This window comes from Grampus griseus, assembly GCF_964374135.1.
Source record: "Grampus griseus genome assembly, chromosome: 6".
Classification (NCBI taxonomy): Eukaryota; Metazoa; Chordata; class Mammalia; order Artiodactyla; family Delphinidae; genus Grampus; species Grampus griseus.
This window is the reverse complement of record NC_139000.1, coordinates 13,990,796-14,005,315: the sequence shown is the minus strand read 5'-3', so window position 1 is coordinate 14,005,315 and position 14,520 is coordinate 13,990,796. Positions and strand designations below refer to the sequence as shown.

The window sequence follows — 14,520 nt, the reverse complement described above, 5'->3', positions numbered from 1 at the left end:
CCACCCCAGGGGATGCTCTCAAGGGCTCCCCGTCTCTGTCCTCTGCATCCCGCCTCAAGGGGGGAATCTACATCTGATACCCCTGACTGGTCAGATTCCAAGACCCTGACATTCCAAGTCCCACATGAACGGGCATGGATGAGTGTACCTTAGAAGAAGAACTCACTTGGCGTTTTCCTCTCACAACTGCACAGGGTTGCTTACTAATGCTCAGTTAATGATACGATTTTGGCCCTTAGACCCTAAGGATGGGCCGTCTGCCCCAGCCTAGCCTTCCAAAGAGCTCAGGGCTCTACGCGTGCTAGGCAGGCAAGCAATAACGCAACATCTGCTCCACATTTACCGTCGTTCTTCAGAGGCACGTGCCTCAGGGACTACAACTGGCCTAGCACAGGCTTCAAGCATTCTGGCTCACCTAACCGTAAACTCATCTTAAAACCAGCAAAAAAACTCTCCTCGATTCCTGACAAAGTCCAGGACCACAGATGGAGTCCATGACCTGGATGCCACCAGCAACCCTTGGCTCCCCTTCTTCAAACCAGAGATGCTTTGGGGAGCTTGTAATGACTCAACAACTGTACTCCACTCATTTCGCTTCCACCACAGAGTTCTTTAAAACCAAGTGACAAATTGTTACTGTGGGACTCATAGGGAGATCGTTGGTACAACTGATGCATTGAATTTCTTGGTGGAATCTGCCTTCACACAGGTGAGAGGGTACCATCTGTCAGGCTATTCCAGAAGCTTAGGAAGCACGTCATGGAAACACTCTCCCATCTCTCAGGCAAATCTTATTGCTACACCTAAAAAGCTGTGGAGTATGTGGCAGTGGGGGGGTTTCATCTTTCCAAATAAAGAGACATCTAGTTATCCGACACACAGCTGAACAAGCACGAGAATCACGATGCAGGACAGGCTTGTAACTGATGGACCCGCCTTCAGTCCCCTCCCCTCACTGACCCCTCTGCACTCGGCCACCACGTAAGAAGCCTCTTGTGAAATGGTACTCCCTAGGTCAAAACCCATCAATCGTACGAAATTAAGTTCAAATATCAGAGCCTGGCATCTCCTACGTGACCCAAATGTTTCTTCCTTTCCATCTCACTGGTAATTCATATTAAATATTTACAGTCCTCCTCCCGGGTGCCTGTGCCCGACACTGAGGATACAGAGATGAGTGAGGGGCTGCCCCAGTGAGTTCACAGCTGAGTGGGGACGGTGGACCCCAAAGACAACTACACGACAGCGCTGTGACAGAGGCAGCATCGGATGCTGGGGGAGGACCCACAGAGGAGACAAGCACGATCCAGCCTGGACCATCAGAGAACTTACAGGAGGTGACAACTGATCTAGATCTTTCAGGCAGGAAAGAACTGCTTTATAAAGGTAAGAAGCAGCTAAGGTGCTGCGTGGAGGGCAGATGCCACAGACACTCAGGAGAGAAAGTCCTCCATTCCATCGGACAGCCTGGCGCACATATCTAACCAGAGCTTGCACGCCCCATCACCACCCCCAAGACACCCTTTCCCACCAGCTGTGAATCCTCCCACTGTGGAAGACTGAGCTCCAATATCCTTTCCTCCTGGAAGCCTCCCTTCAGAGTCCACAGTGCCCCCCCTCCAAGCTCAACTATGTGGGCCAGACAGAGGCAGAGCACGTTTCATCCAAGGGCACCCCAGAGCCAGGTCCATACCACAGAAAACTCCCAGCAGCAGCATCAAATCCTGACCGGGCACTACCTGTCTGGTCCCTTCCCAGGCTGGGAGGCCAGGACAAGACCAGGCCCCCACCTTCCAGGAGCTTACGCTCCGAAGAAATAAAATATGCCTACAAGAAATCATTGCTTCACCTCCTGAGCTCCCACTACTGGCCAGGAGGACACCAGATGCTTTAATAATCTCAATCCTCACCAATAACTCTGCCAGACAGGTGCTATTACCTCACAGAGGAAATCTGACCCTTAACCACAAAGCTGGGATTTGAACTCAGGCCTGTCTGGTTCCAAAGATTCTGTTCTCTCCACCCCATCACGTGGCCCCCATCACAAGGCCAGAAGTGATGCCATATGAGAGCTACAACCAACCCGGCAACAAAGAAAATGAATAGGTTTGCTTTCACTTGAAGTGAACAAATGAAGCTTCCTGGAGGACGGGCAGAATTTCTAGAAGTGGAGAGGGAGTAAAAGCCTTTTAGAAAAGGACTGATTTGAACAAAGTCCCAGAAGTGGGGAAATGCAAAGCCAGGCCCATGGAAATTGTTGACAAGGACACCCAATTTGACAGGAGTGTGAGGGGCATGACCTCATGGGGGTCAGGTTAGGCTGTGAAAACAAGCTGCCTGGGTTCAAATCCAGACTCGGCCACTTCCTGTGTGACCTTGAGCAAGTAAATTAACCTCTCTGTTCCTCATTATTAAATGAGGATATTAAATAGTAGGCTGAGAACAATGCCTGGCATACAGTAAGACCAGCCCTCCCCATTGGTTCTCCTTCATATTCATCATTATCATTCCGAGGTTAGAGGGCTGGAAAAGGGAGACCGTGGAAGCCCTTGAAAGAAACGGATGCTTCGGTCCAGAAGAGAGTGGATATATGTATACGTATAACTGATTCACTCTGCTGTACACCTGAAACTAATACAGCATTGTAAAGTAACTATACTCCAATAAAAATTAATTTTTAAAAAAGAAATGGATGTTTCGGGTTCATCCCTGTGGCAAAGGAGCACCAAGGGAAGGGATCCCAGCAACTGTCTTCTACTCATGCGGCTAAACCCTGACACACACGGTGAGCTTGCTGAGGACAGGGACTATCTCACCATCTTCTTCCTCGGCACTCACTCAAAAATACCTGAAGACAGGGCTTCCCTGGTGGCGCGGTGGTTGAGAGTCCGCCTGACGATGCAGGGGACACGGGTTCGTGCCCCGGTCCGGGAGGATCCCATGTGCCGCGGAGCGGCTGGGCCCGTGAGCCATGGCCACTGAGCCTGCACGTCCGGAGCCTGTGCTCCGCAACGGGAGAGGCCACAACAGTGAGAGGCCTGCATACCGCAAAAAAAAAAACAAAAAAAAAAACCTGAAGACAAAAACACGGCCTTCCTGATTCTGATTCATGCTACTGCTCTCAGGAGGTACCACGGTCAAGGATATGGTGGAAAACCTGGGACTGCAACACCAGTCCTTGATCTATTTGGGGTCTCAACCCACTTTGAGAATCTAAAATTTATAGATTATCACCCCAGAAAAACACCAACACTCACAAAATCTGGAGCAAGGCTCCAGACCCCTAGTGAACTCCCTAGCCTATGGAGAGAGGCAAGAATCCCAGCTCTAATCCTTACCAGCATTAAGAAAGCACACTACCATCCTACTTCTTGGGTTCTACCAATTAAATATCATTAAAGAGGGCTTCCCTGGTGGCGCAGTGGTTGAGAGTCCGCCTGCCGATGCAGGGGACACGGGTTTGTGCCCCGGTCCGGGAAGATCCCACATGCCGCGGAGCGGCTGGTCCCGTGAGCCGTGGCCGCTGAGCCTGCGCGTCCGGAGCCTGTGCTCCGCAGCGGGAGGGGCCACAGCGGTGAGAGGCCCGCGTACCGCAAAAAAAACAAAACAAAACAAAAAAAACATTAAAGAAATAGCAAGGATAAGCACAAAGATTCCAATCCACTATCCTTTATCATAGCCCCAAACTGGAAACGAACTAAATATCCATCTAATGGGGAATGATTAATTATGGTACATTCATACAAAAGAATGCTCTGCAGCCACTAAAACCTACAACGTAGATTAACATTTATTATCTATAATTGAACAAAGGGAGAGGTTGCAAAGCGTCCTACTTCCACCAAAAATACACATATGTATAAAAAAGGTCTGGAAAGTATACACTCCAGGGTGTTCATGTTTTGCTGTATAAATGATAAAATTATGGGAGTATTCGCTCATCTGCTATCCCACAATAAACATGTACCGTTTTGTATTAATAAAAAAAAAAAGGGCTACATTTAAATTTTTTAAGAACTCATGCTACGCAACTACCTCAAATATAAAATTACTTTATGGTAAGCTCATTTCATAATTCAGGAGCCAGACTCTTCAGATGGCATCCCAGAAAGACCCACCTCTGTTACATTTTATTCTCTAAGAAAAAGAGCTGTTGTAGTGAGGCTCCTGAGACTTTTATGCCTTTTGTAGAAGAGAATTAAGTTCTGTGTTTGTGTTGTCTGCTAAGCCCGAAATGCTTCTGCTTCCAGACCCATAGGAAACAAGAAGTGAGATCTCCTTGGGTCTGTCAAGGTAAATAACTAAAAAATAAATCAAGGGGAGGCGGGTGGATGAGGGAGGGAGGGCATCTGGTGCCAGAGGCAGTCTCTCTCAGCCTCCCACTCCCAGGTTGAGGGCCTGTAGGAAGAAAAGAGACAGATGGAAAATGCCTCGGGCCGGGAAGACACAGCTCTCTCTTGAGGACCCACTTATCCCTCCAATAATAAAATGGAAACTAGCTTATTTGGGAAACCTTAGCCAGAATAAAAGTAGATTTCGTAAAGCTGGAAAAAGTCAAGTGCTCCTGTGTCAGAGGTCCCGGGAGCTGGTACTAGAAAATCAGCCTGCGACGCACCTAAGCAGCTGGGCCCTTCTTAAAAATGGAGGAAAAACGTTCCCTGAGCCCAGAAGGCCAAACTACCCCCCCGTTCTATCTTGGCATCACACTGAACACACGTGGAGCCTTGTGACCCATCTGTGTGGATGTATGAAGGCACGAAGACTGAGGTCAAATCCAGGTTCTGCCATGTCAGTTGTGACTTTGAGCAACTGACCTCCCTCTGTTAAGGCCAAGTTCCTCACATAAATTAAGTTGTTCTGAGGATGAAGCCCCCAGGCTCACAAGTACAGATGCGAGTAGGCACTCAGGACTCCAGGGCCATGCACCGAGCCACGCACTCTGCCAAGGTCTCACGTCCATGATTTAACTTGACCCTCATGACTCACCAAGGAAAGCCTTTGATGCTGAGCAGAGCGCGGTCATGATCTGACTTACACTTTGTAAAGGCCACTCTGGCTACAGTGAAAACGGACCGCTGTGGGACAAGGGTGGAAGCACAGAGGCCAGAGGAGAGGACCGCAACCACCCAGGCGAGCTGACGGCAGCCAGCTGGAGCCGTGGCGGCAGGGAGGGGGAAACCCGCTCAGATCTGGAACCGGCGCCGAAGGCAGGGCTTCAAAGGGGCAGCCAGTGGGGTGGGCGGGAGTACTGACTCCGAACAGTGTCCTCTTAGGAGCCAAGGGAGGACGAGATTCCCCAAGGGAGAAGGAGCCACCGCAACCACTCTCAAAGGGTTAGGAAAGATTATCAGTGTGTGTGTGTGTGTGTGTGTGTGTGTGTGTGTGTGTGTGTGTGTGTGTGTGTGTGTGTGTGTGTGTGTGTGTGTGTGTGTGTGTGTGTGTGTGTGTGTGTGTGTGTGTGTGTGTGTGTGTGTCTATCTAGAGAGAAAAAGAGAATGAGAGCGCAAACATGGCAAAACGGATGAAGCTGGATGAAAGTATAAGGGAGATCTTTGTTGAGATCTCAAAAAAATGCAAATTATTATTTTTTAATTGTAATGCGATAACATCTATTCAAGTACCTAGCATGCAGCAAAGGTTTTCTTTCATCCTTTCTCTGACCACCTCTGACCCTTGAATATGCTGTTAACCAATGAAAGTTTGGGTTTTCTTATTTGTTTGTTTTGTTTGTTGCTGCCAACATTTAAAATCCATAAGTCTTTACCTGCCAAACCCCGGGTTCCATCTTCTCTTGAAAATTTGGAGGAACTGGCAACCATGTGGCCACGCCTCACCAGCCTGGCCCCCGAGGCCCCTCCACTGGACCCCAGGTTTGGAACACTGCAGACTGCCAACCACGCGGAAGTGGCCACCAGGAGGAAGCAGCGGCCATTGGGGCTCTGCCATCATCTCATCAGGGCAGAGGGGTGGAAGGAGAGGCCAAGGAGTCCGTTCCTCCTGGGGCCCTCCAAGAAGTCCTGGATCAATTCCTGATGGGTCGTAAGACCCGCAGTCCCTCGCCCCACTTACCCTTGAGAAACAGATTTTCCAACTGCCTCAGCAGCTCCGCGCACTGACTCAGCTGCTCCTGGAAACCCTCGGCCACACGGCAACCCACGTCGCTGGCCTGCAGCAGCTCCTCAAAGGCCTTGATCATGGTGTTCATGTGCCGACGATAAACGACACAGATGCCGTGGCTGTCCTTAATCTGCTGTCGTTGAAGGGAGAGCTCCCTGGCTTGGGCCTGAACTAACGTATCATATCTGATAAAAGGAGGGAAAAGAAAATGCTTGGACCGTTTTAGAATTGAATTTCCACGACTTTAACACTAATTGGAGAAATGACAGAGCACAATTTTGAAAAGCCTGCAGCTATGCAAGTATCTATACTTTTAGAAAAATTGCAACTGTACAAGGTCACTCCTCCTTCGATTTCAAAACAGCCAACAAATGCTGGAACAAAGGTTGCTCTGCCATATTTTTAACCTTACGAAGCCCCCAATTAAAGTACAGATTGGCAAGGACTCAGGAGAACAATTAGTTTCCACTCACTCTTCAAAAATACTAGTCCGAATTGTAGAAACGAGTGCTCCAAGGGTCAGGGGACCCAGCACAAATTCTCACAAAGGACAGAAAAGAAACTGTAAGGCAGGAAAACAAAAACAGGACCCTCTCCTCTCACGTGAAAGGTCAGAGGATAATCATAATCCTAACTCCCATTTACGGAGGGTCTACGACCTGTCAGCCACTGAATCAAGTGTTTTTCTTATAAGTTATCTGTTCCTCTCAATCTCGCAACAACTGTATGAACACCCCGTTTACAGGAGAGGAAACGGACTCTTGGACATGGCAGTTGGTTAAACAGTGAAGACATCTCACTCAAACACAGCTCTGCCTTCAAAGCCCAACTCTGTTATCTGCAGTGAGGGGGATGGACCTAGAGTCTGTCATACAGAGTGAAGTAAGTCAGAAAGAGAAAATCAAATACCGTATGCTAACACATATATATGGAATCTAAAAAAAAAAAATGGTTCTGACGAACCTAGGGGCAGGACAGGAATAAAGACGCAGACGTAGAGGATGGACCTGAGGACACGGGGAGGGGCAAGGGTAAGCTGGGACGAAGTGAGAGAGTGGCATGGACATATATACACTACCAAATGTAAAACAGATAGCTAGTGGGAAGCAGCCGCATAGCACAGGGAGATCAGCTCGGTGCTTTGTGACCACCTAGAGGGGTGGGATAGGGAGGGTGGGAGGGAGACGCAAGAGGGTGGGGATATGGGGATATATGTATACATACAGCTGATTCACTTTGTTATACAGCAGTGACTAACACAACACTGTAAAGCAATTATACTCCAATAAAGGTGTTAAAAAAAAAAAAAAGCCCAACTCTGTCCATACAACACCGCCTCCTGATGCCACATCCGTCCTTCCCTATGTGAGCCCACAAGTATTAGTCGGCAGTGAGAAAAACGCAAGTTCAGGAAAGCGTGGCTCTGTCTTCCTTACCAACTGTGGGCGCAGGAAGCTGGCCACAGAGTGGCTTGCCAGAGACCCTGACCCTTCCGTTCGCCGTGTTCCCCGTTCCCTGAAACAATGATTGGCGACCACCTTCAACCCCACGTAAGCACAGAGAGATCACGTGACAGCAGCACTGCAGGTGGGGCCGGTTTAATGGACGAGAAAGAGCCCAAGCATCAGCACAGGGTACCGTGGACCGGACCAGCTGGCTCTGCGAACCCTCCCAGGCCACCTTCTCAGTCACGGCAGCCTCTCTAGGGCCCCGTTTCCTCACCTACAAACACACAGTTTAAGAACACCTCATTCTGGGCTTCCCTGGTGGCACAGTGGTTGAGAGTCCGCCTGCCGATGCAGGGGACACGGGTTCGTGCCCTGGTCCGGGAAGATCCCACGTGCTGCGGAGCGGCTGGGCCCGTGAGCCATGGCCGCTGAGCCTGCGCGTCTGGAGCCTGTGCTCCACAACGGGAGAGGCCACAGCAGTGAGAGGCCCGCGTACCGCAAAAAAAAAAAAAAAAAGAACACCTCGTTCTCAGGTGACTGTGAGGGTTAAGTAAGAAAAATGCCTAACCAGGGGTCTGACCCAACTGCCTCTCACTAAATACCAGCTGCCTTCAACCACACGGTCTGGGAGGTCTTGAAACATGCACTCTGGCTCCTGACAATTCAAAACAATGTGTTTGTCTCAAATTAGTGTCCAGTGAAGGTCAGCTTTACAAATGATCCCATGTTTGTCGAATCTCGTGAAGCAAAACTGTATATATCTATGCCCGTAAAACGTATCTTCGTGGCCTGAGGATTCTTCTCTTTCAACAAAGGCTTATTTCTCTAAGATGACCTTGAAGGGTAAAGATGTAGCCAGTATTTACTTTCCTCCCACCCTGCCTAGGACATCAGTTTCAGCACCGCCCTCTCCACGCCGAACCCCTCCACCTCACCACCCCCCTGTAAGCACAGTAAAAGCCATTAACAGGGTCAGGGGTAAACACTGCCATTCGGCAAACTTACTATAACTCACCAAGTGACTGGTATAAAACCTTTAACCCCGAGTCCCCAACCTGAGGAGGGCAAAACCTGCTTGGCCAATTTCAGAAGACACAGACTAGTATGTGCACAGCCACTGTGCCTTGTGGCCTCACATGTCACTTCCCCACAGGCGTAGCTGCCTTAACGGGTGCCTTCAAGCCTTCCCCAGCACACACCGGACCCCAATCACAGGGCAGCATTCCCTTTTAGCTCGGGGGCGCCCATCTAGTGGCAAGTTGGGGAACTGCAGGCTTAAACGTGGGAGAAGACAGGTGGGACGTACCTTGAGGGTGAGAGATCTCTGAACTTATTCTGCAGGTTATGGATTTCACCGGAAAGTTCCATGTTCAAATTCTGCTCCTTCTGCAGCTCATATTCCTGGTCCACTAGCTGCAGTCTGAGACTCTCCAGCGCCCTGCTGTCAATCATCTCTGGGGCCAGCGGGTGGAGGATTTTCATGTGTTTCACATAACGTACTTGGTGCAAACTTGAAAAGGTCATTTCTTCTTCGTCGGTACTGCCCTTGGACTTGTTCAAGCCGTCCTGGGCCCCTTCTCTCCCACACAAAACTGTGATGATGGCCTCACTGAACTGGGAGTGCTTTTGAAGCTGCATTATGAAGTTCCGGTAGACCTCGAGCTCGGTTTCCAAGTCACAGATTTTCCGTTTTAAGGTTTCTTTATCATTTGAGGTATCGCTGTTCTCCAGCTGATCGGTCTCAACCACACTGACTTTAGCGGAAAACTGACTCTTAGGACTCAAGTATGTAGCTACGGAAGTGGAATCTGGAAAGTCTTCAGAAGGATTCTCTTCGCATGGTGGAAAGATGGCAAGGTCATCAGGCTGGTAAATTTCGGAGTCTGAAAATCAAAACACATTTATGTCGGTGTCTCCATCTCCACTGCTGAAATCCATCCCCTCGGTCCTTCCTCACAGCCACCGCCAAGCAGAAACCACTGCGGGAGCCTCCCACCAACCCCTCTGGCTCTTGGCCTTCCCTCTCAATCCGTCCTCTTCCTCAGAGCGACTGTTCTAAAAAGTGAATTCAACGACGATAACCACCAACACCCCACTAAATCGAAACTTCTTCTCACAGCATCTGAGACCCTGCTTGATCTACTTCCAGGCAACCCCTGGCACCACCGACGGAGAGTCTCTACTAAATTAACCATAATTCCCTGCACACACCAGGCTGCTCATGCCTCCATGCTTTTGCATGTGCTGTTCCCCCTGCCTGTAATACACCTGGCTCCCTCCTTAACTCCTCCTCAGTGAACTCTTCATCCCTCAACACCTAGATGTGATTTTCTCCCCTCTGCAAGCCCATCTTCAAGCTATGCAAAACAGTCACTCCCCTCTGTGCTTCCACAGTGCCTCATACACAACACCCGAGACAGACGTACCATGTGCTCGGTGCTAGCATATGACTGGCAACTGGCTTATTCATTTATTTACACAGCACTTAGTTACTTGGGTTCCTCTCTCCCTCCCTGGACTGCAAGTTCCTTCCCAGCAGGGACTGGCCTTACATCTTCACATTCTCAGTGCCTTGTTCAGTACCCAGCCCAGACCTGGTGTAAATGAAGGGCTGAAAAAATACTGGGGAATGAGTGAAGGAACATCAAAACCCAGTAATTCTAAAATCCACAGCAGATGAGAGTCGTCCTCTCATTTCCACATCGACGTGTTTCCGGGGATGCCATGATGTCCCCCGTAGCAGGCTGTTCCACTGACTCACAATCCTACCAGGAAACATCTCCTTACAGCTAGTTTAAATCCCCAGGTGTGTGGCCGAACTCCTGTGGGAGGCAGAATGGTACTGCAGAAAGAATACGCAGCTTTGAAGCCAAAGAGAAGAGGGCGCATACCCAGCTTTGCTACTTGCTGGCTGCACAGCGTTAGGCAAGTAATTCACTGCCCAGAGCCTCAGTTTCCCCAAAGAGATGTCTTATGTGCTTGTTGTGAGGTTTCAAGGTCGGGCCTGAGTCTAGAGCTTCTATCCTTAACCACATACCACAATGCCTGCTGTCCAGGGAAAGCTCAGCTCGATACAAGGAGTGGTTTGAATACTTAAGCAGCAGCAGAATATAGTAGAAAAACCCATCTCTGAAATCCAATGGATCTGGTTTCAAGCTCTGGCTCTGCCGCTTACTAGCTGCGTGACCTTAGGCAAGTGACTTAGCCTCTCTGAGCCTCAGGAGCTTCATTTGCAAAATGGAGAGAACATCAATTACCGCGAAGCCTAAGGCTTCTGTTTTGTTTTCAGGATCAAATGGAACAATACCCGCAAAAAGGCTAACAGTGTCTGGCACACAGCAGCCAAGGAGACCAACTAATACGCATATCCTTTGCTTCCCTGAAGGTGTTCAAAGATGGAAGAGGATGCCTATCACAGGAGGCTCGCGAACAAAGGCTTGTGGACTTGGCGAAACACTGCCAGGGCAGCAAGGTGGGTTGGATGAGTTGACCTAGGAGACCTCTCAGAAGGAAAGGCACGTACAAACCCTTGTCAGGCTGTACATTCCAATTTCTGGGTTCTGCGGCTGCTCCTCGTGGCTTTAAGCCCATTCTTGTCTCTCTGCTCATGATGCAAATACCATAAAATACACTTTTTCATTTTAGAAAGCTGCTGCCACGGGACCTCAAGGAAGCACTCCTGATAGAGCATTTTTAGTGCACAAAATTTGTTAGAAAAACTCATCTCTTGAGGTCCTTTAGGGTGGAGACCACATCATTCACCTGCTTCTCCAGTGTCTGGCATGGGACCTGGAGCAGAGAAGGTACCCAGTAAGTCCTGCTGGCCGAACGAGTGTAAGAGACACAGAGGGAGAAATCTCAACAAGGCTTTTTTCCAGTGAATCACACTCCAAGATAAGGAAATATCTTTGCTATAACAACCTCACGATAATGGAATTTCATGGCAAGAAGTGATGTTCACGCATGGGAATAAAGATCAGTTTTGATGACTTTCGTTAAGTAATCATGAGGCAAAGACAAATGTAAGCCCTGTACACGTGTCCTTTTGTGACACAGACTGTTTAGACACACACACATGCATGCGCGCACACACACACACACACACCCTCATCGTGAATGGGAGGTTCATCCTCACGTCCACACTTAGACCTCCACTTTAAACTCTGCTCCTTAAACACACTCAGACACTTGACACTCGTAATTTTGACTTGAGAAGTGTCCCTAACCAACAGCAATTTGTGACTTTGCAGAGGCAAGGATCTGACTCCTAGGCTCCCAGGCCAGTATATGGCAAGTCTCACAGCTCACATCAGCATGGCGATGCGGCTTTGCATTCTCCACTCCACAGCCCTCAATAAAGGTCCAAAGGAGGACTTTTTCATTAAAAAAATCACTGCATAGAGAGTGTGAGAGATGGAGGATTATAAGCCGTAGTGTACAGTGTGAACCTGCAGGTGTATCAAGGCGTCAGGACACATAGCTATGTGCTGGGACCTGGCCCAGGCACCCAGCTCCTCACCTATGCTGTCCACTTGATCGTCACAACGACCCTGTGAGGCATCACTCATAACCCCATTTTACAAAAGAGGAAATTGAGGTTTAGAGATAAGAACTTGCCCAAGGTTCAGGGCAAGTAAGCAGCTGTCCAAGCCTGGTGGTCCAACCATCTGAATACTGCCTCCTGATATATCCCTCCTGCAACTGGGGTCCCCATCTCAGGGGGGCATAACAAGGAAAGACAGTCCTCAACCCTTGATGTGAAGGCCAGTAATGACTGTGGCGCCCCCTTCATCCATTTCTCCAGTTTCTGTCCAGGAGCTACTGAGGAAGAGCCAGCAGTGAAGCCAGCACAGGCAGTACCAGCCTCGTGGAGGGCAGTCGCTGAGCAAAGTCGCTACGAGACCAAGACGTGGCGGGCTGATGGGAATGTTCAGGAAGGCCTTCCCTGGAAAGTGACGCTTAAGCAGAGACCAGAAGGATGAGGCATCAGCTGGGCAACAGTTAAAGGGAGGAAATCGGGCTTCCCTGGTGGCGCAGTGGTTGAGAGTCCGCCTGCCGACGCAGGGGACGCAGGCTCGTGCCCCGGTCCAGGAAGATCCCACATGCCGCGGAGTGGCTGGGCCCGTGAGCCATGGTCGCTGGGCCTGCAAGTCCGGAGCCTGTGCTCCGCAATGGGAGAGGCCACAACAGTGAGAGGCCCGCGTACCGCAAAAAATTAAAAAATAAATAAAAAAAAATAAAGGGAGGAAATTCAGGAGGAGGCAAAAGCACAGTAAGAAGAAGGAAAAAAGGTCACTAACGATGGGGATTTGAGAGGAAAGGGGAAGCTGCCAGTCAGTGGAGAAGCCTCTAGTAACCGACTAACCACGAACGAGGAATCAGAAGCTGTCCCCAGGGCCATTCATTTACATACAGGAAACAGGGCCGCTGGGGACCTTCCCACAATTCAGCTAAGGGCACTTGATTATCTGGGGGAGTGGCTTCCTCCTCAAAGCCCAGAAAGCGCGGAAGCCTGTGACCATGCATTCGGTGTACTGACTGCAGGCCTTGGGAAGCATACGCCATTGGGAACAGGGCCCACAGCTCAGTATTCCCCCAGAGACTGTCCTTCCCCACGGCCACCCCATGACAAATTTAGGATCCTGAAGACAATGATTTCTTACAGAGTGAATCAGGGCCACCTTAATGGTGATTTTTTTTTTTTTAATTAAGAGGGGAAAAAAGAATCTAAGGTAAAAGAAAAAATGTTAAGCATCTGTTCGTGGTTGACTGGGATCATGAATATTGTTATTATTCTTTGTGCTTATTTGTGTGCCTGCGATACTTCATAATTCTAAGAAGGATACAGCTTGCCTGGGGCCTTGCCCAAGTCTCTGTACCTTTCCCGCTGACCCACCGGACAAACCCCCAAACCAGGTGTCAGCTCAGGCTTGCCCCTCGTCCACCCCACCCCCGGGCAGCGGGAGGCCAACCGTGCACCTAACAACAGCCAGCACTGCAGGGATGCTGAGGACGGCCGGCTGAGGGCGAGGCCCCTGAGGGCAGGCCCTGAGTCCTCTGAGGCTGAACCACCAGAGCCCAGCCCGCTGCCCGGTAGAAAAGTGTCAGACAAACGGACTATAAGCTCCGACACCCTACTATACCTTGACTCTCAAAACCCTCAGCCTCCTCAAGTGTTACATGGGAACAGTGACCACGCCCTAGGATGGCTGTTGCAGGGCTTAGTAATAATTTTTGTATAAAACACCCCAAATGGTGCCCGACACAAAGTAGCTGTTCAAGAGGCCAGGGGGGGAATTCTGACCGGTCTCGCAGCTGGCCTGCTGATCCCTGTCCCTTTCCTTGTCTCTCCAGACACACAGCGTGGCTTTGAGTCCTTCTTGCTCTCCCAGGCTGTCCTGGTCCTGGTAGGCTGCTCCCACGAGGGGCTGGGCTACAGGCATCCACAAAGAGAAAGAAAACCAGATAAAACCACAGGCCTGAAACTTAGCCAAGCAACTAAGAAGAACACAAAGATACAACAGGGAAAATAAAAACACTGGGGAGGCAAAATGCAATTCATAAGATAAAATTAATCTATTGAGCTGCCATAACAGGACATAAAAAGCATAAATATACTGCAGCTTGTCTGAAACGGTTTAAGTCCAGGCTCTTCTAAAACCATGAGTGAGAAAATGAATTCTATAGACTCATGCCCGCTTTTCCCAAGAAGAGGGGCCTCCGGGGCCTTCCAGGCAGCTGCAGAAGTAGCCCCTGGCTGAGGCACCCCAGGGTCTCAGCAAGAAATCAAAACATTGTTAAGCACAAATGGCAAGCCCTGGGCAAGGTGCCAGGGCCCCTGTGCGGCTCAGCCACCTTTGCCGCGGTCCCCGCCCCAGGAGACAGGGAGCCCTCAGAAGGCGGAGACTGCATCTTCTTCCTCTCTCTCCCCTACACCCTGTGCGTGAGGCCAGGA

General features: G+C 49.8%; 1 protein-coding gene across 4 annotated transcripts in view; it reads right to left on the bottom strand.

Moving 5' to 3' along the window:
• Positions 1–14,520, bottom strand: part of CDK5RAP2 (CDK5 regulatory subunit associated protein 2) — a 181,749-nt gene that overhangs the window by 31,674 nt on the left and 135,555 nt on the right. For 3 of the 4 annotated variants that reach the window (XM_082657379.1, XM_082657382.1, XM_082657381.1), the window contains 3 exons: positions 13,870–13,998; positions 8,872–9,448; positions 6,070–6,302 (listed from right to left, as the gene is read on the bottom strand). In XM_082657379.1, coding sequence (XP_082513505.1) covers positions 6,070–6,302; positions 8,872–9,448; positions 13,870–13,998 — 939 coding nt within the window. The remainder of the gene's footprint in view (positions 1–6,069; positions 6,303–8,871; positions 9,449–13,869; positions 13,999–14,520) is intronic. The other variant, XM_082657380.1, reaches the window with a different exon arrangement.